Source organism: Xenopus tropicalis, chromosome 8 (genome assembly GCF_000004195.4).
Source record: "Xenopus tropicalis strain Nigerian chromosome 8, UCB_Xtro_10.0, whole genome shotgun sequence".
Lineage (NCBI taxonomy): Eukaryota > Metazoa > Chordata > Amphibia > Anura > Pipidae > Xenopus > Xenopus tropicalis.
The window spans coordinates 30,163,591-30,188,173 of record NC_030684.2 but is presented as its reverse complement, the minus strand read 5'-3'; the positions used below and the strand labels follow the sequence as shown (position 1 = coordinate 30,188,173).

The window sequence follows — 24,583 nt, the reverse complement described above, 5'->3', positions numbered from 1 at the left end:
TCTCTTTCCTCTTTAATAATGAAACAGTAACATGGTAAGTTAGGTTGGAAAAAGACATACCCATCAAGTTCAACCTAAATGCCTATATATAACCTGCCTAACTGCTAGCAGATGCAGAGGAAGGCAAAAAAACACCATCCAAGTCTCTCAAATTTGCCACAGAGGGGGAAAAATGAATCCCATCTGGTCCTGGACCTTTGTTTACCTTTATATGTTCAAGTCTCTTTTGAATTTCCTCCTGAGTGACCCACGCGTCAGTAGTTATATGAATTGGGCCTATTAAAAGACATGTTAACACCAAAAATAAGTTTTTGCCTAAGAAAAGAAAACTATGGCGCCCGTTTACTAAACTGTGCTAAAATTGTCTATGACTTTCTGCAGGTTATCGAAGAGAATATTCTTGTGCCAGAATATTGGCCATGTCAAAGTTAACTATGCAAACGTACCAGTTAACGTTGGCGTTCATTTTAGTGAGTTGCGAATATTCTGGCGACAAAATAAGTTTGCAGATATTTCTGCTATAAAATAGTCTTCTTTTATGGCGTTTAAGTTTGTGATTATTCATGCTATAAAATAGTCTTGTTTTATGGTGTTTATTTTTACACATTTATGGCCAGATATGCATCTTCAAAACTGATAAACTTTAATAAGTGATTGTGAAGATACCATCAACAACATAATAAACACATTTTACCCAATTAAACATGTATTCATCATATAATCCATCCAGTCACAAGCCTTACCCCCATTAATACAAAAAGTATTGTAATAAATGTTGTTTTCTTTTTTTAGGCAAAAATACAATATATTCTGGGTTGACTTGTCCCTTAAACCTTGAACTATTTGATATGTTTGCTCCAGGTTGCATGATTGGACTGCACCATTCTTTAACTTCGGTAAATTACTCTATTTTACTTTAAATAAAAAGTTGGCAAATTCCTTCAGCTGATGTTGCCTACAAACACTGGAATCTTGCCATAGAAAACTAGGCTTTGTGGGGGAGCCGTCTGCTCTGCTCTGTTCTCTCTTTTGCTGTGTAAGGTGCCAGCCTTCATGTATTTGGGTATGAGGGAGAGACTAGGAATTCCGTGGGAGTTGCTTGAGAGATAACATCACCTACAGTAATTGTGAGAAGGAAAATATATTGTGGATACTGGTGAGCAGACCAGGAATGTCTACTGTGGCTGAGCTTCAGCTCCCCTTAGCTAGGTATCTGCTTATTTTCTGTAGGTGCGACTGATGTATACAATGGGCTTCACACATGCTTTGTAGCTTTAAGAGAATTAGCTGAATAGAGTTGCTAAGCAGGGAGAGAGAGAGAGACTGTGTGAACAGCCTAACCAGAAAGGAAAATAAAGCCAATAATCCCCCCCTGCTTTGTTTATTAATCCTTCCAGAGTCAGATTTTTAGTTCCTATTAGGATCACAGACGCTTCACATGGCTAGCTAAAAAAGAGAAAAGGACAGCACCGGGACATCATTACTAAGTGACGGTCCCTTGCCTCTCTCACATTGCCTCACAGGCATTACCACATTTGCCCTTTTTTTTTTATTCCAGTTTAAAATCTAGGCTTTTAACTGTGTCATTGGTTAGGTTAATTTATCACTTCGCCACACAAATCCCTGTATTAGTTCCTTAAGATCTACAGGCCTGAGACTGACCTACAAAGCCTCTTGCTGTGACATCTTCTCTACATACTCTTGTAATTACCCCCATTGCCGTTAATGTTTAACGTTAATGTTTACATTTAGTTTTTTTTAAGTGGAATTCAGTTAGAGTAAAGCACTGTATTTTTTCCAAGTAGCACCGCTGCCTTCTGGAATTCTACAGAGGTGCAACCAGGACTGGAACAAAGGCATAAAACATAGACAAATGCATGGCAGGCCCCACTAAATCCCAACCAACAGCACATTGGTAGGATGTAGACATTGATATTCTAAGACAATTTGCAGTTGGTCTTCATGATTTATTTTTTTATGATTTTCAGTTATTTAGCTTTTTGTTCAGCAGCTCACCAGTTTGGTATTTTAGCAGCTATCTGGTTACTAGGGTCTTATTTACCCTAGCAACCAGGCAGTTGTTGAAATGGGAAACTGGAATATGAATGGGAGAAGGCCTGCATAAAAAAAAGATAAGTAGTAAAAAGTAACAACAGAGCAGTAGATTTTAACTGTGGGGTTCAGTAACACTCCATTTGAAAGTTGGAAAGAATCAGAAGAGGAAGGCAAATAATTAAAAATTGTAGTTGTGGGTAGGACTGGGCTACCGGGGCATCGGGAAAAAAACGGTGGGCCCCAGTGACCCAGACCCGATCTCAACAGGGCACCTCCCCAAACTTCAGGTCTCCCTTCCCACGAAGTGCTGAAGGTAAGTTTAATTTACGCACACTTGGGGGAGGGGTTCAGATGGGTGGTGGGGGCCCTCCGGGGGTGGGGGGGGGGAGTGTGAAGGCCATTACGATTAGCAATTAATTCTGATTGTTATTACATGGCAGCTAAGAAACCAGCACAATTAGAATTATAATATAATAATCACCCCTGTAGAATCAGCTTGACAGGCTCATAGGCAAACTTGATTTTCTGCTTTATAATTTGCGACAACCCCTAAGCTTAGCTTCTCAACAGCTACTCACAGCGCATGGTGCCGACTCCGAGTCCAACACAGTGAGATACTGTGGCAACTTTGAAGGCCTCAGTCTTTACTGTTGCAGAGATACCAAACCTTTAGGCTGGTAACGTAAATGCAGTAGATAAAATATGGAATTTTTAGCCATATTTGTTTTTACGGCTTTGTAGCCCTGCCACATCAATGTTCCCTAAGGATCCCTGTTTTTGTTTTATTTGTGCACTTTCTTTGAATGACTTTCCATTTTCAAAAAAACTGTTCCAAGTAACCAAACACTTGTAGAAAGTGCTGAAATGCCTAATAAAAGCGCGGAGGGACTGTGGAGCCAAGTAACTACTCAATTCCCTCCATGCATAATAGGGTTAACGCACCCAGCTTGTTTTCCTGCGAAAAAAGCAGTCGCCTTGCTCACCACTCCTCTTCCCGGCATCTCCCACACTGCGATCCCCTCCTTTTGCCTGGTGTGTCCGGAGCCGAATCGCCCTCCCTGTTTCAGGCACATTTGTCTTAAGACATCTAAGCTCTGTCAGCTACATATATAAATTTCAGTAAAGCGGTTTATTCTTATTGCTAAAAAAAAAAGAAAGAAAAAGGTAAATATTTTGTCACAGCGAATGGCGGGTGATAGTCCTTGGCCATTTAATCTATGGTGTTATTTGATGTCTTCCACATGACAGTGGCTGGCATTCGGTTATAAAACAGCTACTGTATACAGTTTGTTAAAAGTTTGGTAAAGGTGAAATGCATGGCAAGAACTATCGATGATGTATCCTATAATAAAGCTGTGGCCAAACTCCACCCCACTTAATGTGTGTCCTCTTGGTTAGACTAGTACATTGGGGTAAGGTAGGAAGGGAGGGAATAAGTCTCCACAGTCTGAGTTGGGTTGCCACTTGTCCAGTGCAAATGATGCTTGATGTAATAGGGGAGATAGATGAAACCCTAGGTAGGCTGCTATTTTGTTTTCCCATAAAAAGGCAACTTATGTAGCTCACTATTATTGTTCAGTTATGCTCTAGGGGTTTATGATTCTCTGCTCTCTGAAAAGGCAGTGTTACACAGTTGAGGGGACAGCCTGCAAAGTGGCCTTTTTGTGCTCTTTTCACACTGTGTCCTGCATGTTAAATGAGCCCTAATGATTTAATTCCATTTTAAAGAGCTCAACATCAGTTATTCGTCTGTTATTGTTTGTGCAGCAATATCTGGGTCACATAAATGGAATTTTGATTACTTTGGAAATTATCTTTGTGCTGTACGAGTTGCAGATTGTACAGAAGTTGGTTTATGGCAAATTGCGTTTACATTGAAAGATCGCCGGGTAAATATACAGTACAATAAGGGTCATTTATGCCACAAGTTCAGCGTGCAAAGAACCCATGTGTTTTAACCCATAATGCAGCAAAAGCAGCTGAAAGAGGGAGATATATACATCATTTGCATTTAATGTTGTTTTGGGGAGACTGAGAATATATATATATATATTACGGTTACAGTAAGAACTGTAATAGTGGCTGCAGTTCTCCAGCAGTGAAAATCCTATTCTTTGTGCTTGTTGGCTTGATGGTTGCATCTCTAACAAGAGCTACTTGTGTTTTTGGTACAGGGCAGAGAAAGCCAGTTCCTTTGTGCTTGTTGGTGTCAGACTGCTCAGAGCTGGATATCAAGCAGTAATTGTTTCTGAAATGGGTGGCAGAACAGCAGGCCATTAACACCATAGTGTGTGATACCACTGCACCCAGGAGCCCTTGCACATAATCGTTAGTCACGTTTGCTGCACAATTCTGTTCCTTACTCAAATGCAAATTCTGTCCTGAAACCTGCTGAATAAATTCAGGATAGTGGTCCCTTTCCAGTCTACCATAGATACTATTACTTACTTACCATAGATACTTCTCACATAGATACTTCTCACAATGCACTGTTTTACCCAGAATTCTGGTGCCATTAATGATGCAAATAGGTGATTCTCTTTATGCAATTGTGCTGCACAGGTTGCCCGCTGCACTTGCAGATGTACCTCAAATGTACCTCACATTCTATCTAAAAAGCTCCTTACAAATAACTACTACAATAATCTATGTATCAACGTGTTTATCAGCTGCTACACTCTATCTTCTGCTTCATCTAATAGGTGCTATTTTCATTGCTTGTCATTAATTTGCTGCTGTAAACATCTGACATATACTATTGTATATAGGCAGCACAGTAGGCCATTGGGTAGTACTTCTGCCTTGAGGTAGTGGGGTCCCGAGTTCTATTGCAGCTTGGGCACTCTTTGCAAGGAGTCTACAAAGGTACCATACCCAATTCCTCAGCGCTTAAGATAAAGTTCCAGTGAAGTATATAATGGCTGTGATGCTGCTGCTCCTCTTACGAAAATAACCCCTTTGACCGGGTCTCAAACGTGTCCAGAAAAGTGTGAAGGGAGCGCAAATAAAATGAAACAAAACAACTAATAGTGTAATAACGTTTTAAACCTTTGTTCAAATAACAAAGCCGATCACCTTATTGTGAATAATAATGTCTGTATGTCATCCCCGTGTCTGTGTGCATTTCCTCCCAAATTGCAAAAACATAGAGGCAGGCTGTAACTCCGCTGGGGCAGGGACTGATGTGAATGATGTATAATCTCTGTATATCCTTGAGTAAATGTGTCAGAGCTATAACAGATTATACATTGTTTTTTTGATATATTAAAGGAGCCCCAAATATTTTTACATATCATTTTTAAGTTTAGGTAGGCTGGCCAGCTACAGATTTAGTCTCTAAGTAATACAGTTATTAGATTCTTCTGTATACAGTGACTTAAGGTGGCCATACACAGGCCAATTGTAGCTGCTGATATAGGTCCCTTAGATCGATTCGCATCTTATCGGCCCATGTATGGGCACTACCGACGGGCCTGCCTGACCGATATCTGACCTGAAATTGGCCAGATATCGATCAGGCAGGTTAAAAAATGTAGTCGGATCAGGGACCGCATCGGCTCGTTGCCCAACCGACTGCGCCTATTACCTGTGTTCTAATTCGATCGTTTGGCCCCAGGGCCAATCGACCAAATTAGTCTAAATTCACCCAGTATCGGCCACCCGTAGGTGGGGATATCGGGAGAAGATCAGCTCGCTTGGCAACCTCACCAAGCGAGCAAATCTTAATGTGTATGGCAACCTTTATCTCTTAGTATATAAAGCGAGTGCCTTATAGGGGACTATTGGCTGAAAAATCAGTGGGGAAAAAAATACATAAAAGAGGTTACTTTTAAATGAACGTATAGCACCATGCCTGGAACACATTGGAAGAAACCACTAAGTCAGAGCAATAAAAATGCTCAGTACAAGGGCTGCAGAACATCATTTTCATTTACAAAAGAAATGGTATTGCTTAGGAATTTGTCTTTAATAAAAGGAACTATGTCTAACGTAAGGTTATGCCCTTAGGAATTTATAATATGCATGCTTAATGGGACAAAAATTGTTATGGAGAAGGTCCTATAATTACTTGTGTATAATAAATATATCTGGAACAAGTAAGGTAATCAGCAGATACAGCCAGCAAGGTATTGTCATGTGTTAAAAGGGGTACAGGCTTACAGGAGGAAAGAGTAGTTCTTCCCTTTTAGGGCTCTGGCACACGGGGAGATTAGTCGCCCGCGGCAAATCTCCCTGTTCGCGGGCGACTAATCTCCCCAAGTTGCCATCAGTTGCCATCCCACCGGCGACAATGTAAGTCGCAGGTGGGATGGCACACGCGGCGGTGCGATTTCGGCAGATCGCCGAAAATGCCTCGCGAGGCAACTTCGTCGATTTGCCGAAATCGCCTGCGTAGCTTGTACCATCCCACCGGCGACTTACATGTTCACCGGTGGGATGGTAGTTCGGGGAGATTAGTCCCCCGTGACAAGGAAGATTTGTCGCAGGCGACTAATCTCCCCATGTGCCAGAACCCTTATACTGGTAAAGCCCTGTCTAGAATATGCAGTGCAGTTCAGAAGGGAGATTATTGAAATAACAAGAGTTCACCTGAATTTATTTACAGCAGAATTTTCTACAAGGCAGGGCACTTTTCCTTTTTCACTTTTCTGATTATCCATGTAGGGGTGCCTAGGCCACAGAAGTTGCAACCCTTGAAGTTAGCTTATATAAAAGGTTTCATAATGACAGACATACTTCTTTTTCAACCTCAGCCGCTATGTAAATATGTCAAATTGTGGGGCAGTGCTTGGGGCAGTGGTTCGAGAATGCAAGTGTTTTTTATTGTTTATATATTCTGCCTATAGATGATACTTCTTTAAAATACATAAGCCAGTTCAGTGAGCCTATGATAGACTAAATGCCCGACAGGAGAGTTGTAGAAGAAAAAGAATGTGTGTTAATGTATACTGTATATATAATTATATGTGTGTGTGTACATGCTAAACACTTTGCCCTTCTCCAACATCTGCTGTGCATTACGGCACACTGTACAGCTTAATGAGTGTCGTGGCATTCGGAAGACTTTTGACCCTAATAATGCAGTTCCTGGGCTGGTGTTTCTTGCTGTTGGGCTGTATTGGGGTTAGGAGTAATTCCATGGCTGCTTGCTTTTACTAGGACAGAACAGACAGGCAATCTATGAGTCAGCAGTGACATGAGCCAGCTGGTTGCTTGCACGGGGAAGGGATTACATGTGTAGCTCAGTTCTCTAGCTCCATGCAAATCCAATTCCTTTTGCCTGACTGGCATGAGAGAAAGAGCCTCATCGTCCTAAACAGCTACGCTCACCACCTACCTGCCTAACCCACCCTGATGCCAGTGCCACAACATGACTAGGATATGGGTTGTGTCTTTATGGACTGGAATCTGTCTTCTTGCAGGTAGGAGAAGGGGATGGGGGGACTCTAGTTATTCCGGAGCACTGGAAAAACTTAAAAAGTGTGGGGTGGGTTTTATAGTGACTGCATATTCTAGCAGAGACCCCGGTCTGTGTAAAGCTTTATTTCTTTAATGTATGATGGTACATCTCTGTATCTTTATATTGATTAACTATATCTCCTAGAAGTCTTTTCAGTACAGAGTGCTGTGGATTGGGCTTCTGAATGTTTAAATATTAAACCGTATTTATGCAAATACTGTTATCCAGAATGCTTGGGATCTGGGGTTCTCTGAATTACTCATAAAAAATCATTTAAACATTAATTAATTAAATCCAACAGTATTGTTTTACCCCCAATTAGCATTAATTAGATCATATTTGGAATTAGGTACAAGGAAATCTATTTTACAATTTTGAATTATTAGATTAAAATTGAGACTATGGGAGATGACCTTCCCCATAATTTTGGAACTTTCTAAATAAAGGGTAATGGATCCAATACCTGCCATGAGTAATGTGTTTATTCCGTTTAAATTGATAATGAAATCTGTTTTTAAAAAATTAAGTCTGCAACAGCCAAGTTGCATTAAATTTGTACCTATGTGTAATTATAAAGCAGTACCTGTACTTGATCCCAACTAAGATATAATTACCCCTTATTGGGGGCAGAACAGTCCTATTGGGTTTATTTAATGGTTAAATGATTCCCTTTTCTCTGTAATAATAAAACAGTACCTGTACTTGATCCCAACTAAGATATAATTACCCCTTATTGGGGGCAGAACAGCCCTATTGGGTTTATTTAATGGTTAAATGATTCCCTTTTCTCTGTAATAATAAAACAGTACCTGTACTTGATCCCAACTAAGATATAATTACCCCTTATTGGGGGCAGAACAGTCCTATTGGGTTTATTTAATGGTTAAATGATTCCCTTTTCTCTGTAATAATAAAACAGTACCTGTACTTGATCCCAACTAAGATATAATTACCCCTTATTGGGGGCAGAACAGCCCTATTGGGTTTATTTCATGGTTAAATGATTCCCTTTTCTCTGTAATAATAAAACAGTACCTGTACTTGATCCCAACTATGATATAATTACCCCTTATTGGGGGCAGAACAGCCCTATTGGGTTTATTTAATGGTTAAATGATTCCCTTTTCTCTGTAATAATAAAACAGTACCTGTACTTGATCCCAACTAAGATATAATTAATCCTTATTGGAGGCAAAACAAAAATTATGGAGATCCAAATTACGGAAAGATCCCTTATCCGGAAAACCCCAGGTCCCGAGCATTCTGGATAACAGGTCCCATACCTGTAATCAGTGTCTTTATTCTTTTCTAAATAAAAGTAGATGAGTGTTACATATGACTTAACATTAAAATATAGAAGAGAAAGCAAATGTTGAATTTAATGACATTAATTAATAAGCACAAGTAAATAGACCAGTGATATTGGGAGCCATGTGTGTGACCTCTGACTATTTTGAAAGGGCTGCATGTTTGTGGTAGTTTTCATGTTAATTTAGTTTTTTAGGAAGGGTTGTAACTTGCGGAAAATGCTGGATTGGTATAAGCAATTATTGAATGAACATTTGAAAAGATAACATATAATTGTACATATTTCTAATATTATATTTAATATGATGTATTTATAATCACATATGCCAGTGATTTTTTTTAATGTACATTCATACTGATATTTCTAAGTGTGCAATTAATAGATTTTCTTCAATTGGCCTTACAGAATGCTTAAATTAGTGTGTGCCACTGGGCAGAAAGTGACCTCCTGTTGGCCGGGTATCACTTTTGAGTGTCTTTCTAGATCTGCTGACACCCACTGGGTGCTGTGATTGCTAGTGTAGAGAGTGTAATTGTTTCGTCTGGAATAAAAGAGCTGCATTTCAGGTTTAAAAACGGTTATTATTAGGCATACCCAAAGATTGCAATGTTGAATTTTTGCCCCACTGTTATTGTGTTATTGCTGCCCACTAGTGGAATGGTTAGTGGAGTATCACAGACCTCACCATCAGATCTAAAAGAGAAGGGTACAAGCTCATTTGCTCAAGTTGACACCTGTCTCATAAGGTTGTGTGGAGAGGTAAAGAATTCATTTGAAACTCACCTAATTTCTCCTTGGCCTCTATTATAATGAATAAATGGATAACCATGAAATTAACAGTATAGTTAATTTATTTGCATAAAAGGGCAATGTGTCTTAATGGGGCACATGGAAAGATACCAATGTAGAACAATAGATGATATTCAAGTCTACATCTCTCTCTCTCTCTATATATATATATATTATATATTTCTTGTTGGCTGGGCAATATTGAGCATTCAGTTGCAAAACCTCACTCCATACAAAAAGATGGAGCTTGCAGTCTAAGGTCCCTATGGCATTCATAGAGCAGTCTAGGGACAGTATTATCTAGAACCCATTACCCTGCTGCCTGTATGTTTTTTGAGGGTATGGGCAAACTTAATTACCCAGAGGAAACAACACAAGTATGGGAAGAAACTCCCAACCTTGATTTGCTTTGGCTTGTCTGCTTTTTTATTGCAGATGTCTTCCGCCAATGTAGGCTACTAGGTGCTACTTGTATGTAGCCACACAGGAAACCAATGTTGGGCAGTGATACCTGCAATTTAGGAATCAATTATTATTATTATTAAAATTTATTTATAAAGCGCCAACATATTCCGCAGCGCTGTACAATAAGTGGGTTTCATACATTGGACATACAGAGTAACATATAAAGCAATCAATAACCGATACAAAAGGTGAAGAGAGCCCTGCCCAAAAGAGCTTACAATCTACAAATGAAACCTAATTGAAGCCATCTACTGAGCTTCACATCTGACATGAGTCTAAATCTAAATGTTCATTCCATCTAGATATGGAACTTTTCCAAGGGAATAATCAGGTGGGAATGACCTTGAATTAATGTAAAAATACATCTCTTATTAGGGCTTTTTGTTTACATTTATTTCTTTTTACTGAGACACTAAAGAAATGAAGTAAATGATATTGCTGTTAGTAAAGAAAAGAGACTGAGTATGGTAGCTCACTACTATGAAGAAATATAGTGAAGCAATGTTTTTATATACATTACAAGATAACTTTCTGTATATTTAGGGGCAGGCCAATTCAAACAAAAAATGAATGTGGAATGCAGTGAAAATGTATTGCTCTAGCCTGCAGAAATGCAGAATATTTTAGCCTCATAGATCAAATGTGTACTTTATATTTAATGAGAGTTTGCATACTGGTAATGTGTTGCCATACCTACATTCCTTCCTACAATTCTGTCCAAAACCAGAAAGGACAAATATTACCCCCCCCCCCCTCCATTCCTGGTCTGTATGTGGCTGGTGCTGGCAGGTACGGATTATGTTAGCTTTATGGCTTCAGCTTGTGCCGAGTGCCCGAGAGAATCCTTTGCATTCCACTGTTCTCTGACTCCCGCTATACATGAAAAGGAAATTCTGGGGTTGGGAGATTAAAGTGAGTCTGAACAAATGCTAATTCTTGACAAGAATAACAGAACCACAACTCCCAGCATTCTTAGCTGGCTACTGGTAAATTATGGGGTGCTGTTTGTTCCAAGTACATTTTGTCTATAAAAAAAAAGAGTCTGTATACAAAAAACAATTCCTTGTACAAAGAATGAATGTGTGGCAAAGAATTCATTTTAGCAACAAAATGAATACTCAGTTCCACAAAACTGATAAAATATCCATTCTGTAAAACAAGTCAGTCAAATTCCTGAACCAATAAGAAGCAAGCATATTCAATATCCAATAATATGCAGGGGAACAGCTGACTTACTTCAAGGTATCACATTTATGTTTTGAATGCTTTAAAATACTTAATTTTCATCTACACAATGCATATCATTAGATCAGTTTTGTGCCACAGAATCAGTACAGCATTATATTTCTCATCAATCTGTAAGACCTAGGGGCACATTTACTAATCCACGATCCGTCCGAAGGCGTCCGAATGCGTTTTTTTTGTAATGATCAGTACTTTCGTAAATTGTCGCGACTTTTTCGTAGCCGTTACGATTGCTTCGCAAAATGTCGCGACGAAAGTTTTGGATTCATTCAAGCTTCAGTATCTTGACTTTTCTTGGGCCAGGTTGGAGCTGCAGGGTGCCATTGAGTCCTATGGAAGACTTTCCTTGGGCCGGGTTGGAGCTGCAGAGTACCATTGAGCCCCATGGGAGACTTTTCTTGGACCATGTTGGAGCTGCAGAGTGCCATTGAGCCCTATGGGAGACTTTCCTTGGGCCGGGTTGGAGCTGCAGAGTGCCATTGAGCCCTATGGGAGACTTTCCTTGGGCCGGGTTGGAGCTGCAGAGTGCCATTGAGCCCTATGGGAGACTTTCCTTGGGCCAGGTTGGAGCTGCAGAGTGCCATTGAGCCCTATGGGAGACTTTCCTTGGGCCAGGTTGGAGCTGCAGAGTGCCACTGAGCCCTATGGGAGACTTTCCTTGGGCCAGGTTGGAGCTGCAGAGTGCCATTGAGTCCTATAGGAGGCTTCCAAAATCATGCTAAGTCTGAAAGTTTCGCCCGCCACTTACGAGCGCTCAATACGAAAAAATCGCGACAAGATACGAGCGAATCGTAACGGCTACGAAAAAGTCGCAAAAAATACGAAAAAGTCGCAAAATGTTTGTTTTCCAATCAGAATTTTTCCATTTCGGATTCGGATTCGTGGGTTAGAAAATCAGCCCCCTAGTGTTTAACAGCCGCCCTTTTAAGAGTGTTTGTTTGTTCTTTGTAAATGGTTATTGCTATGCAGCACAGCAGACATTAGAGGGCGCCCTCTATAGCAGGCCAGACAGTATCCTCTGCACTAGGGATGGCACAGCCATGTGGGGCAGAACTGTCAGATTTTCATCTTGCTAAATAAATCCTACAAACAAATCATTCTCCGTGTGTGGGGTCAACACTTTATAGAACCAGTGCAAACAGTGGGAAGAACAACCAGTAAATGGACTTCAGTTAAAACCTGCATGTTATTGGTTAATGAATATACTTGCTTCTTATTGGTTCAGTAATTTGACTGACAGTGTTGTTTCACAGAATGGATATTTTAGCAGTTTTGTGGAACTGAATATTCATTTTGTTGATAAAATAAATTTTGTGCTATAGAAACTTCCTTTTTGTCACAAGCATCTATTCTGTCGTGAAAAACTAGCTTGGAATATGCTAGTCAGATACACCATTATATATTTTGTCAAAGTTTTGTTTTACATAATTCATTCTGTAAAGTTACACATAACTGTTTCTGCTGTATAGATGTTTTACATACATTTGTGAGAATGCTTTTTAAAATTTACAGAATGGAGTTAAAAATATAATTATATCCTTTTGTGCACAAAATTGATTTTGTTCTCAGAAATGTATCTTTTGTATATTTTTTACCAGTGTATATGGCCACACATTCTGTATACTGGGGACTGTTTTTTGTAAACAGAATGTATTTTTGTAGACAAAATGTACCTGAGACAAACGGCACCCCATAGTAAAGTAACAAGACATGCCTCTATTACACCCTGAGGGAGTTCAAGATCTTTGGCTGATTATGTACCTTTTGGCTCTGTTATTTTGGTTTTCTCTCCAGTTTCATTAAAGTTGGATTAATTCCTTCTTTGAATAGAGTCTTCTCCTACCGGCTCGGATCTTGTGGAAATGAATAATATATCCTTGTTTCAGAGAAACATCTACAGTAGTCTATAGGCCCTCAGCTTCTTACTGATCTCAGCATTTCATGTCAATATACTGCATCCTGTTCTAACCAACGTAAATCCCATTTCTTATGTTTTTTCCTGATCAGTTTAAACCCTGATTCCTTTGCCACATGTTATGTTTATTGGATTACTGCAGTAATCTGCACAAGGCAGAATAAGGACAAATCTTATTAGGGGGACAGATTGGCCAAGCGGATATCTGGATTGTATTAGCTGATAGATAACAAAACTATTTAGCCTGATACAGGTAAACGTATATGCAGTAAACTGTCTTCTGCAGATAGCTACTTACCCAGCTCTAGAATATATATTGAGTAAATCCAATCCACAGGTCTAGGATCGTAAGAAAACTCACCTAGCCTATAAAAGTTCTAAGCATGGCCCATGTACACACATGCATTGAAGAAGTCCTAGTCACTAAACTCATCTTCTATTCCTTTCAACTTCAACTACTTGTTTCAAGTGGCTGTTTCTCTGTAGCAGTATTGTAGGAACAGCAGAAAGAATCACTGGTGGCACTCCCATCCCTGGACACAATGTCCTAACTAACACCTAATTTCATGCCCCCCTCTTGCCAACCAACACCCCCCTCCCCTGTTGTGTGCACTCACTCAGCAAAAACAGAAAGTGGCACCATACAAAAGATGCATTGTTGGGTCTGCTGTTTGGTAGTTAGACCTCGATTTGGCTTGGTGTAGGGAAAGAACAGTGATCTGGAAATCAACCAGGACTCCCAATAGAAGTGCAGAAGACCAGTTATTATTAACATATATAATTCCTATATTATTAGGAATAGTTCCTACCCCAGAGCAGTCAAATTAATGGCCATTGATAATGAAGGTTCCAAATTACGGAAAGGCCATCTCCCATAGACTCTATTTTAAGCAAATAATTTAAATTTTATAAAATGATTTCCTTTTTCTCTGTAATAATAAAACAGTACCTTGTACTTGATCCCCAACTAAGATATAATTACCCCTTATTGGGGCAGAACAGCCCTAATGGGTTTATTTAATGGTTAAATGATTCCCTTTTCTCTGTAATAATAAAACAGTACCTGTACTTGATCCCAACTAAGATATAATTACCCCTTATTGGGGGCAGAACAGCCCTATTGGGTTTATTTAATGGTTAAATGATTCCCTTTTCTCTGTAATAATAAAACAGTACCTGTACTTGATCCCAACTAAGATATAATTACCCCTTATTGGGGGCAGAACAGCCCTATTGGGTTTATTTAATGGTTAAATGATCCCCTTTTCTCTGTAATAATAAAACAGTACCTGTACTTGATCCCAACTAAGATATAATTACCCCTTATTGGGGGCAGAACAGCCCTATTGGGTTTATTTAATGGTTAAATGATTCCCTTTTCTCTGTAATAATAAAACAGTACCTGTACTTGATCCCAACTAAGATATAATTACCCCTTATTGGGGGCAGAACAGCCCTATTGGGTTTATTTAATGGTTAAATGATTCCCTTTTCTCTGTAATAATAAAACAGTACCTGTACTTGATCCCAACTAAGATATAATTACCCCTTATTGGGGGCAGAACAGCCCTATTGGGTTTATTTAATGGTTAAATGATTCCCTTTTCTCTGTAATAATAAAACAGTACCTTGTACTTGATCCCAACTAAGATATAATTACCCCTTATTGGGGGCAGAACAGCCCTATTGGGTTTATTTAATGGTTAAATGATTCCCTTTTCTCTGTAATAATAAAACAGTACCTGTACTTGATCCCAACTAAGATATAATTACCCCTTATTGGGGGCAGAACAGCCCTATTGGGTTTATTTAATGGTTAAATGATTCCCTTTTCTCTGTAATAATAAAACAATACCTGTACTTGATCCCAACTAAGATATAATTACCCCTTATTGGGGGCAGAACAGCCCTATTGGGTTTATTTCATGTTTAAATTATTCCCTTTTCTCTGTAATAATAAAACAGTACCTGTACTTGATCCCAACTAAGATATAATTACCCCTTATTGGGGGCAGAACAGCCCTATTGGGTTTATTTAATGGTTAAATGATTCCCTTTTCTCTGTAATAATAAAACAGTACCTGTACTTGATCCCAACTAAGATATAATTAATCCTAATCATTTTTAGCAGACTTAAGTTATGGAGATCCAATTACAGAAACATCCCTTATGCAGAAAACCCCAGGTCCCAAACATTCTGGAACAGGTCCCATCACTGTAATGTATTTTAAGTATTTTATTATGCTGTATATTTCCCACATCTTATTTGTGTTATTGTATTGTCCTTTTCATGGTGTTTTGGCTGCTACTGCAAATACATTTCCTATTTACTCTTGTACAAAATACAAATAAACTTGTCTTGACTATCTTTTAGGTTTCGACTGTTCCATAAACATCGATGAGTGTAAAGACAGCCCATGTAAGAATGGGGCAAGCTGTGAAGATGGAGTTGCTGACTACTCCTGCATCTGTCCACCAGCTGCCCAGGATGGGACAGTATGGGGTGGTAAAAACTGTTCTGTAATGTTGATTGGATGCTTGGAGCACAGCTGCCAAAACGCAGCAGAGTGCATCCCTTTATATACTGGACAAAGCCACAGTTATACCTGCAAATGTCAACCAGGTTTTGTTGGGAACAATTGTTCAACCCCTACAACATTTTCCTTCTTGTCCCAGGGGTACCTAATGTATGATTCACCTTTAAGTAATGAATCGTATCAAAGCAACATGTCAGTGAGATTCAGGACAACATTACCTGACATGGTCCTCATGTACCGAGGAGATGAAGATAGCTTTCTCGCACTTGAGATTTATAATGGATTTCTGCACATGCGCCTTAAGGGAAATGGAAGGTTGTTTCCGCTGGTTATTGATGATTACAAGGTGAACGATGGCCACTGGCACAATGTGGAGGTAGACCTTCTATCAAATTCATTCTTGAAGATCAGCCTTTTTCATAATGATTGCCGTAATGGACTCTGCTCCCAAAAACAGACACCCACTGAAGGATTTGACCCCTATCTTCCAGAGTCCTTCAGATCATTGTATATTGGAGGACTTATTCAAGAGTCATTAATCAAGAACACTCTAAGTCAGCAAAACTTCACTGGCTGCCTGGAGGACTTGGTTGTTGACTTGGTTACTCAGCTGCCGCACAACGTAAGCAGTGACAGGTCCTTTGGAATGGTACTCGGATGCAAAAAGGCGGAGGTGTGCCATCCAAACCCATGTCACAATGGGGCAAACTGCATTGATCTCTGGTCCAGCTTTACATGTGAATGCATCAGGCCCTTTAAAGGGTCCACCTGTATGCAGGGTAAGTGTATAATCATTACATGTCGGGAATCTTAAATCCAGTAGTGTTATAGTTAGTTATCCAGCCTTAATTGCATTAGATGATTATGTTTTGTATTTATGTGTGCATCTGTTCATAGCAAAGGCAATACAGTGTGGTGGCAGTATTCATGTATGTTCTTCTGATTGAGTATGTTCATAAAAACCCTATAGTTTGGGAAAAGACCCTGAACACCAAAGGTTTTACTATTGCCCATGGTGGTGTGATTTTCTGTTAAGACATCATTGTGTAATTTCAGTAAGAATTGTGCAGATTTGGAGCAGGATGTACTATTAAATATATATATTTCAAGGATTAGATGCTATTTTAGACAGTTTCTACCTGTACTGGTTTTCTAAAATTGATATTTTCCTCTTTAGCCTGATTTCCAAAAATAATTTTGATTGGTCAAAATCAAAAGGTTTTCTTTTTTGCATGTTAACTTGCATCTGTAGACGCAGTGATGGACTGTGTTCACAGACAGTGGTGCAGTGATTTCAGTTTCAAGATTTGATGTTGTCTTTGAACTTTTTGCTGGTAAATATAGCGTTATATTTTTTTACATTTTACACAATAATCCAGCTTTTTTGGAAACAGGTTTGTACATTGCCTACTTTGAACCCGCTTCACACTAGCTAATGCTTGCTGTATCCAGTAACTGTCCTTGTCCTACATCCTAGGAGTAGTTGGCCCATAAAACCAAGTGATGGGATCTAACAGGTTACATAGTTACATAGGGTTGAAAAAAGAGTCCACCCTTCCAAGTCCCACCACTGTCTGTAATCTGTCTCTATCCAAGCACAAATATTATGTTCTAGGCCAATATTCCTAATTTTTATCATTAACTTTTTGTGAGGTACTGTATCAAATGCTTTAGCAAAATCTAAGTAGCTGCATGTTAGGTAATATGACTTTAAATGTTTTTTAACTGCTGGTTTTGGGTTCATTGTTATTACAAGATTTTTGCCTCTGTCCCCGGTTCCTCCAATAAGGACTCTTTGGTTTCATCTACATGTATAGCAGGAGTCATTTGGAGTTTTGAAGCGTGTGGAAAAGTGGGTTCTGTAAATGGGTTCTTCGTTGAATTCAAAAAGTTTTTTGAAAAAATGTAAAAAAGAAAAGATGAATCCAATGCAACTGTACAGCTATGAGCAGACACATAATTTAGTGCAATGTTCAAAGTTCCCATTGGCTTCATTTATGCATTGACCACAAACATCCTTGTGCTTTGTTTGTGCAGAGTATATAGCAGGAACATTCTTCAGGGAGGGGATTCCAAGCCACTCTTACTTTGAACTCAATCAGGATTTCGGAACGTCTTTCAATATATCTGCTTTTATCAGAACCCTAAAATCGAATGGTCTCCTACTGCAAATCAGCTACGGAACAACGCCTTACTTCAGAACTTACCTGAATAATAGTTGGATCCACATTGAGACACTATCTGCACAACCTCTTGTCTTTAAGAAGAACGTCAGTGATGGCATGAAGCACTTTATAAGTATTTCTGTCAGGGAAGGTAACGTTACAGTCACTGATCTTCAGCAGGAAGTTTACTTGGGAATGTTGCCGCCGGTGATCATTACCAAAGGAGATGCAGTCCATGTGGGCGGTTTGGCTACAGCAGACAGTACTATTTTTTGGGGTGGGTATTTCAAAGGATGTGTTCAAGATTTAAGGATTAACAACGATCACTTGGAGTTCTTCCACCCAGAACATATAAATGTACAAGAAACCTTATACTTTGGGAACAACACCAACGTCACTGAGAACTGCATCTCTGATGATGTTTGTCATGTAAGTATGTTAATATGTTAAGCACATAACATGCAAAGCTTGTTGGTGTCCGGCCCAGACTGGCAATCTGTTGATCCTGGCAAAGGCCAGAGGGGCTGCTGTAAGATGTCTCAGACAGTCACTATTTTTTAGGCTGCTGAGGGCCTCTGTGTAATTGAAATTCCAAGGCCTATTTTGAATCCCAGACTGGGCCTGGTTGATGTAATCAGTTTGTATAACCAAAGCTGTATAATGTCAAATAAATCCAGTGTTAAATGCTTGAATAATCCTAACTGGCATACAGCACAAGGGTGTTTGTAAACTGGACTCCAAAATTTCATCAATGTATAGTTCCATAGTAGTACAGGTATGGGATCCCTTATCCAGAAACCTATTAAGTAGAAAGTTCTGAATTACGGAGAGGCCATCTCCCATAAACTCCATTTTAATCAAATAATTCACATTTTTAAAAATGATTTCCTTTTTCTCTGTAATAATAAAACAGTACCTTGTACTTGATCCCAACTAAGATAAAATTACCCCTTATTGGGGGCAGAACAGTCCTATTGGGTTTATTTAATGGTTAAACGATTCCCTTTTCTCTGTAATAATAAAACAGTATCTGTACTTGATCCCAACTAAGATATGATTACCCCTTATTGGGGGCAGAACAATCCTATTGGGTTTATTTAATGGTTAAATGATTCCCTTTTCTCTGTAATAATAAAACAGCACCTTGTACTTGATCCCAACTAAGATATAATTACCCCTTATTGGGGGCAGAACAGTCCTATTGGGTTTATTTAATGGTTAAATGATTCCCTTTTCTCTGTAATAATAAAACAGTACCTGTACTTGATCCCAACTAAGATATAATTACCCCTTATTGGGGGCAGAACAGCCCTATTGGGTTTATTTAATGGTTAAACGATTCCCTTTTCTCTGTGATTATAAAACATTACCTGTACTTGATCCCAACTAAGATATAATTTTCCCTTATTGGGGGCAGAACAGTCCTATTGGGTTTATTTAATGGTTAAATGATTCCCTTTTCTCTGTAATAATAAAACAGTACCTGTACTTGATCCCAACTAAGATATAATTACCCCTTATTGGGGGCAGAACAGCCCTATTGGGTTTATTTAATGTTTAAATGATTCCCTTTTCTCTGTAATAATAAAACAGTACCTTGTACTTGATCCCAACTAAGATATAATTACCCCTTATTGGGGGCAGAACAGCCCTATTGGGTTTATTTAATGGTTAAACGATTCCCTTTTCTCTGTAATAATAAAACAGTACCTTGTACTTGATCCCAACTAAGATATAATTACCCCTTATTGGGGGCAGAACAGCCCTATTGGGTTTATTTAATGGTTAAATGATTCCCTTTTCTCTGTAATAATAAAACAGTACCTTGTACTTGATCCCAACTAAGATATAATTACCCCTTATTGGGGGCAGAACAGCCATATTGGGTTTATTTAATGGTTAAATGATTCCCTTTTCTCTGTAATAATAAAACAGTACCTGTACTTGATCCCAACTAAGATATAATTACCCCTTATTGGGGGCAGAACAGCCCTATTGGGTTTATTTAATGGTTAAACGATTCCCTTTTCTCTGTAATAATAAAACAGCACCTTGTACTTGATCCCAACTAAGATATAATTACCCCTTATTGGGGGCAGAACAGTCCTATTAGGTTTATTTAATGGTTAAACGATTCCCTTTTCTCTGTAATAATAAAACATTACCTGTACTTGATCCCAACTAAGATATAATTACCCCTTATTGGGGGCAGAACAGCCCTATTGGGTTTATTTAATGGTTAAATGATTCCCTTTTCTCTGTAATAATAAAACAGTACCTGTACTTGATCCCAACTAAGATATAATTAATCCTTATTGGGGGCAGAACAGCCCTATTGGGTTTATTTAATGGTTAAATGATTTCCTTTTTCTCTGTAATAATAAAACAGTACCTGTACTTGATCCCAACTAAGATATAATTACCCCTTATTGGGGGCAGAACAGCCCTATTGGGTTTATTTAATGGTTAAATGATTCCCCTTTCTCTGTAATAATAAAACAGTACCTGTACTTGATCCCAACTAAGATATAATTACCCCTTATTGGGGCAGAACAGCCCTATTGGGTTTATTTAATGGTTAAATGATTCCCTTTTCTCTGTAATAATAAAACAGTACCTTGTACTTGATCCCAACTAAGATATAATTAACCCTTATTGGATGCAAAACAAGCCTATTTGGTTTAATTAATGTTTAAATAATTTTATTAGCAGACTTAAGGTAGGAGATCCAAATTATGGAAAGACCCCTTATCTGGAAAACCCCAGGTTCCGAGCATTTTGGATAACGGTTCCTATACCTGTACACAGTCTTGAGTCAGGAGATATTTCCAGTAGTTGTTTTGAGTCCAGGTACAAATCTACATGATAAGTGTAGCTGGAAACAACACCATGCAGATTATAAAATCCTTTCAGTAAGAGGCGTCCATAAGCAAATGTTTTTCAAATCTATATAATTAAAGGGGTTGCTCACTTATAAATCAAATTTTAGCATGATGTAGAGAGTGATCTCCTAAGACAATCTGCAATTGGTCTTCATTTTTAGCTGAGATTTAGCTCAGCAGCTTTCCAGTTTGGAATTTCAGAAGCTATCCCGTTGCTAGGGTCTTGTTTACCTTAGAAAGCAGTGGGTAGTGGGTTGGACTAAATAGGGGGAATAACTAGAAAGATAATTAATAAAAAGTAACAATAATATTAAAATTGTAAGCTCACAGATCAATAGTTTTGTGGCTGCAGGGGCTGAAAGCTGGAAAGATGTAGCAGAAGAAGGCAAATAAATGAAAAACTATACAAAATAAACAATGTAGACCAATTGCAAAGTTGCTAGGAATAGGACATTCTGCCTGGGATTGCTGGCAAGCTTTTTATTTTATGCATAAGCCTGCTAGTGTGGAAAAATCTAGTTCAGCAGTCAAAGTAATTGATTGCAGAGAATGTGAGCTCAGGAACTCGAAGTTTCTACAAGCGTTTTCTGGAAATCCTTTCTCCAGAAGTTACAAAAAAAAGTCAGTTTTTAAGTTTAAAAAATGATTTGCTTTATCTCAGTAATAATAAAACAGTAGCTTGTAATTGCTAGGAACTAAACTGCATGAATTAATATTGGTGGCAAAACAATCCTATTGGGTTTCTTTAAAGCTTAAATAATTTTTAGCAAAGATTATGGAAATATCCCCTCTGGAAAACCCCTAGTCCCAAACATTCCAGATAATAGATCCTGTATAATAAAACAACTGCGAGTGTAACTAATGCACATGTGCATAAATATTTTGGGAGCTTATCCAAACCTAATACAGCTTTAATGACAGATTAGGTCCTTTTCCGAGTTTCTGTGTCTAAGCTTACTAAAGAATACTGCAGTTTGCAGAAGCAAGAAGGGGAAAGCAAGATTTTAACATTAACCCTTTGGGGCTGATTTACTAATCCACGAATCCGAATGAGAAAAATTCGGATTGGAAAACGAACATTTTGCGACTTTTTCGTATTTTTTGAGATTTTTTCGTTGCCGTTACGACTTTCCCGTAATTGTCGCGACTTTTTCGTAACCGGTACGACTTTTTCATAGCCATAACAAATTTCGTGAATTGTCACGACTTTTCCATTGCCATTATGCCTTTGGAGAATTGTCGCGACTTTTTCATTGCCATTATGCCTTTGGAGAATTGTCACGACTTTTTCATTGCCATTATGCCTTTGGAGAATTGTCGCGACTTTTTCATTGCCATTATGCCTTTGGAGAATTGTCGCGACTTTTTCATTGCCATTATGCCTTTGGAGAATTGTCGCGACTTTTTCATTGCCATTATGCCTTTGGAGAATTGTCACGACTTTTTCATTGCCATTATGCCTTTGGAGAATTGTCGCGACTTTTTCATTGCCATTATGCCTTTGGAGAATTGTCGCGACTTTTTCATTGCCATTATGCCTTTGGAGAATTGTCGCGACTTTTTCATTGCCATTACGACTTTCGCGAATTATCGCAACTTTCGTATTGAGAGCTCGAAAAAGTCGCGACAATTCGTGAAAAAGTCGCAAAGTACCGATCATTACGAAAAAAACGCATTTGGACGCTTTTCGGACCTTCGTGAATTAGTAAATGTGCCCCTTTGCGTGGCAATGACACATGTATGTGTTATGTCATCAGCAAGCAAAATGATTGGCTGCCAATGACCTAGGCCATACGTTTCCAGATCTAGTTACGCTTCACATAAAATGCGTTGCCTGAACGCACGCTTTTACCGAAGTGCCCTTCACTTGACAAAAAAGCAGTTAAATGGTTAAATAACCATAGTTTAGTTTTTGTTGGCCTTCAGTTTTAATCATGGGTAGAAGCATAACTCAAGTAGCCCTCTGACCTGTTATCCATTCAGAGGGGATGTTATGTTAGTCTTTGCTCATTTACATCAATACACTTAAGGTCCCCATACACGGGCCGATTGTAGCTGCCAATATCGGCCCCTTAGACCAATTCGGCATCTTATCGGCCCATTTAGGGGCAGAAACGAGGGGCCTGCCCAACAGATATCTGGCCTGAAATTGGCCAGATATCGATCGGGGCAGGTTAAAAAATTCAGTCCGATCGGGGACCACATAGGCTCGTTCATGCGGTCCCCGAACCAACTGTGCCCATTACTGTCGTTATAATTCGATTGTTTGGCCCCAGGGAGAAGATCCGCTTGCCTGGCCTTTACGTGTATGGCCACCTTTACTTTGCATGTGAACCATCATGTTCTGTGTATGTACAGTGGAGACATTACATTTAGAATAAGAAAACCCAACTCACATGGCTGTGATGCAGTAAATCGTAACTTTATGGTTATGTGTTCATCTGTTCTTACAGCAAGGCCCATGCAGAAATGAAGGAAACTGCTCAGTAACCTGGAATGACTTTGTTTGCAGCTGTCCGGCCAACTTCACCGGAAAAAGATGTGAGGAGCCGGTTTGGTGTCGACGCTCTCCCTGCTTGCCAGGCTCCACTTGCGTGGATGTTCCCAAAGGATTTGTGTGTATGAACTTTTTGTATTGTTATGTAAACAGCACCAACATATTCTGCAGGGCTATAGAGTAGGTGGGTGTATATATCAAACATACAGATTACATACAAGACTTGATATATACATGAGGCACAGAGGGGCCCTGCTCACCAGAGGTACACAATAAACTCACTTCAACCTTTTTTCTGCTTTTTTATACTTCTACTAATCCATCTGTCTTTCTCTTCACTTCTTTAGTTTTATGTTATTCTTTACTCTCATTATCCCTTTTGCCTTCTCTCCCATTCTTTTTCTCCATTCGTAATTTTTCTGTAATAGTTTCACCCCATCCTCACCATTTTTCACTTTCATCACTTTTCTAATTTTTTTTGTTCTGTCTGAAAAATCCTCTTTATTCTTCCCCTTTCACTTCTTACACCCATCTTTTTCCTGATCTCTCCCTCAGTGCATTTTGCTATATTCCTATAGTACAAATCCTTTTAGGAGAGCTCCCCCCTGTTAAAGGGGACTTGATGGGTAGAAAAGTATGGGGCTGCTTGAAATCAGAATATCTGGATACTTTTGTTTAAGGGGTTGTCAAAGTTCTAGACAAGAGGCAGTATATAGCCCCTAGGCTGCTGTCTAACACCATTTCATCCACCAATGACAGACAGCATAGATTCTGCCTCCTACTTGCCCACAAGTGTAACATAGTAACATAGGTTGAAAAAAAGACACATGTCCATCACGTTCAACCATAATGCCTATATATAACCTGCCTAACTGCTAGTTGATCCAGAGGAAGGCAAAAAAAACTTTATCTGAAGCCTCTCTAATTTGCCGCAAAGAGGAAAAAATTCCTTCCTGACTCCAAGATGGCAATCGGACCAGTCCCTGGATCAACTTGTACTGAGAGCTATCTCCCATACCCCTGTATTCCCTCACTTGTACTGAGAGCTATCCCCCATAACCCTGTATTCCCTCACTTGTACTGAGAGCTATCTCCCATACCCCTGTATTCCCTCACTTGTACTGAGAGCTATCTCCCATACCCCTGTATTCCCTCACTTGTACTGAGAGCTATCCCCCCTACCCCTGTATTCCCTCACTTGTACTGAGAGCTATCTCCCATACCCCTGTATTCCCTCACTTGTACTGAGAGCTATCTCCCCTA

At 39.1% G+C, this 24,583-nt stretch overlaps 1 protein-coding gene across 3 annotated transcripts in view; it reads left to right on the top strand.

Annotated features, from left to right (window-relative positions):
* Positions 1 to 24,583, top strand: part of crb2 (crumbs 2, cell polarity complex component) — a 67,643-nt gene that overhangs the window by 28,198 nt on the left and 14,862 nt on the right. For all 3 annotated transcript variants that reach the window (XM_004918924.4, XM_002937234.5, XM_031890901.1), the window contains exons 7-9: positions 15,614 to 16,555; positions 17,814 to 18,370; positions 23,277 to 23,442. In XM_004918924.4, coding sequence (XP_004918981.1) covers positions 15,614 to 16,555; positions 17,814 to 18,370; positions 23,277 to 23,442 — 1,665 coding nt within the window. The remainder of the gene's footprint in view (positions 1 to 15,613; positions 16,556 to 17,813; positions 18,371 to 23,276; positions 23,443 to 24,583) is intronic.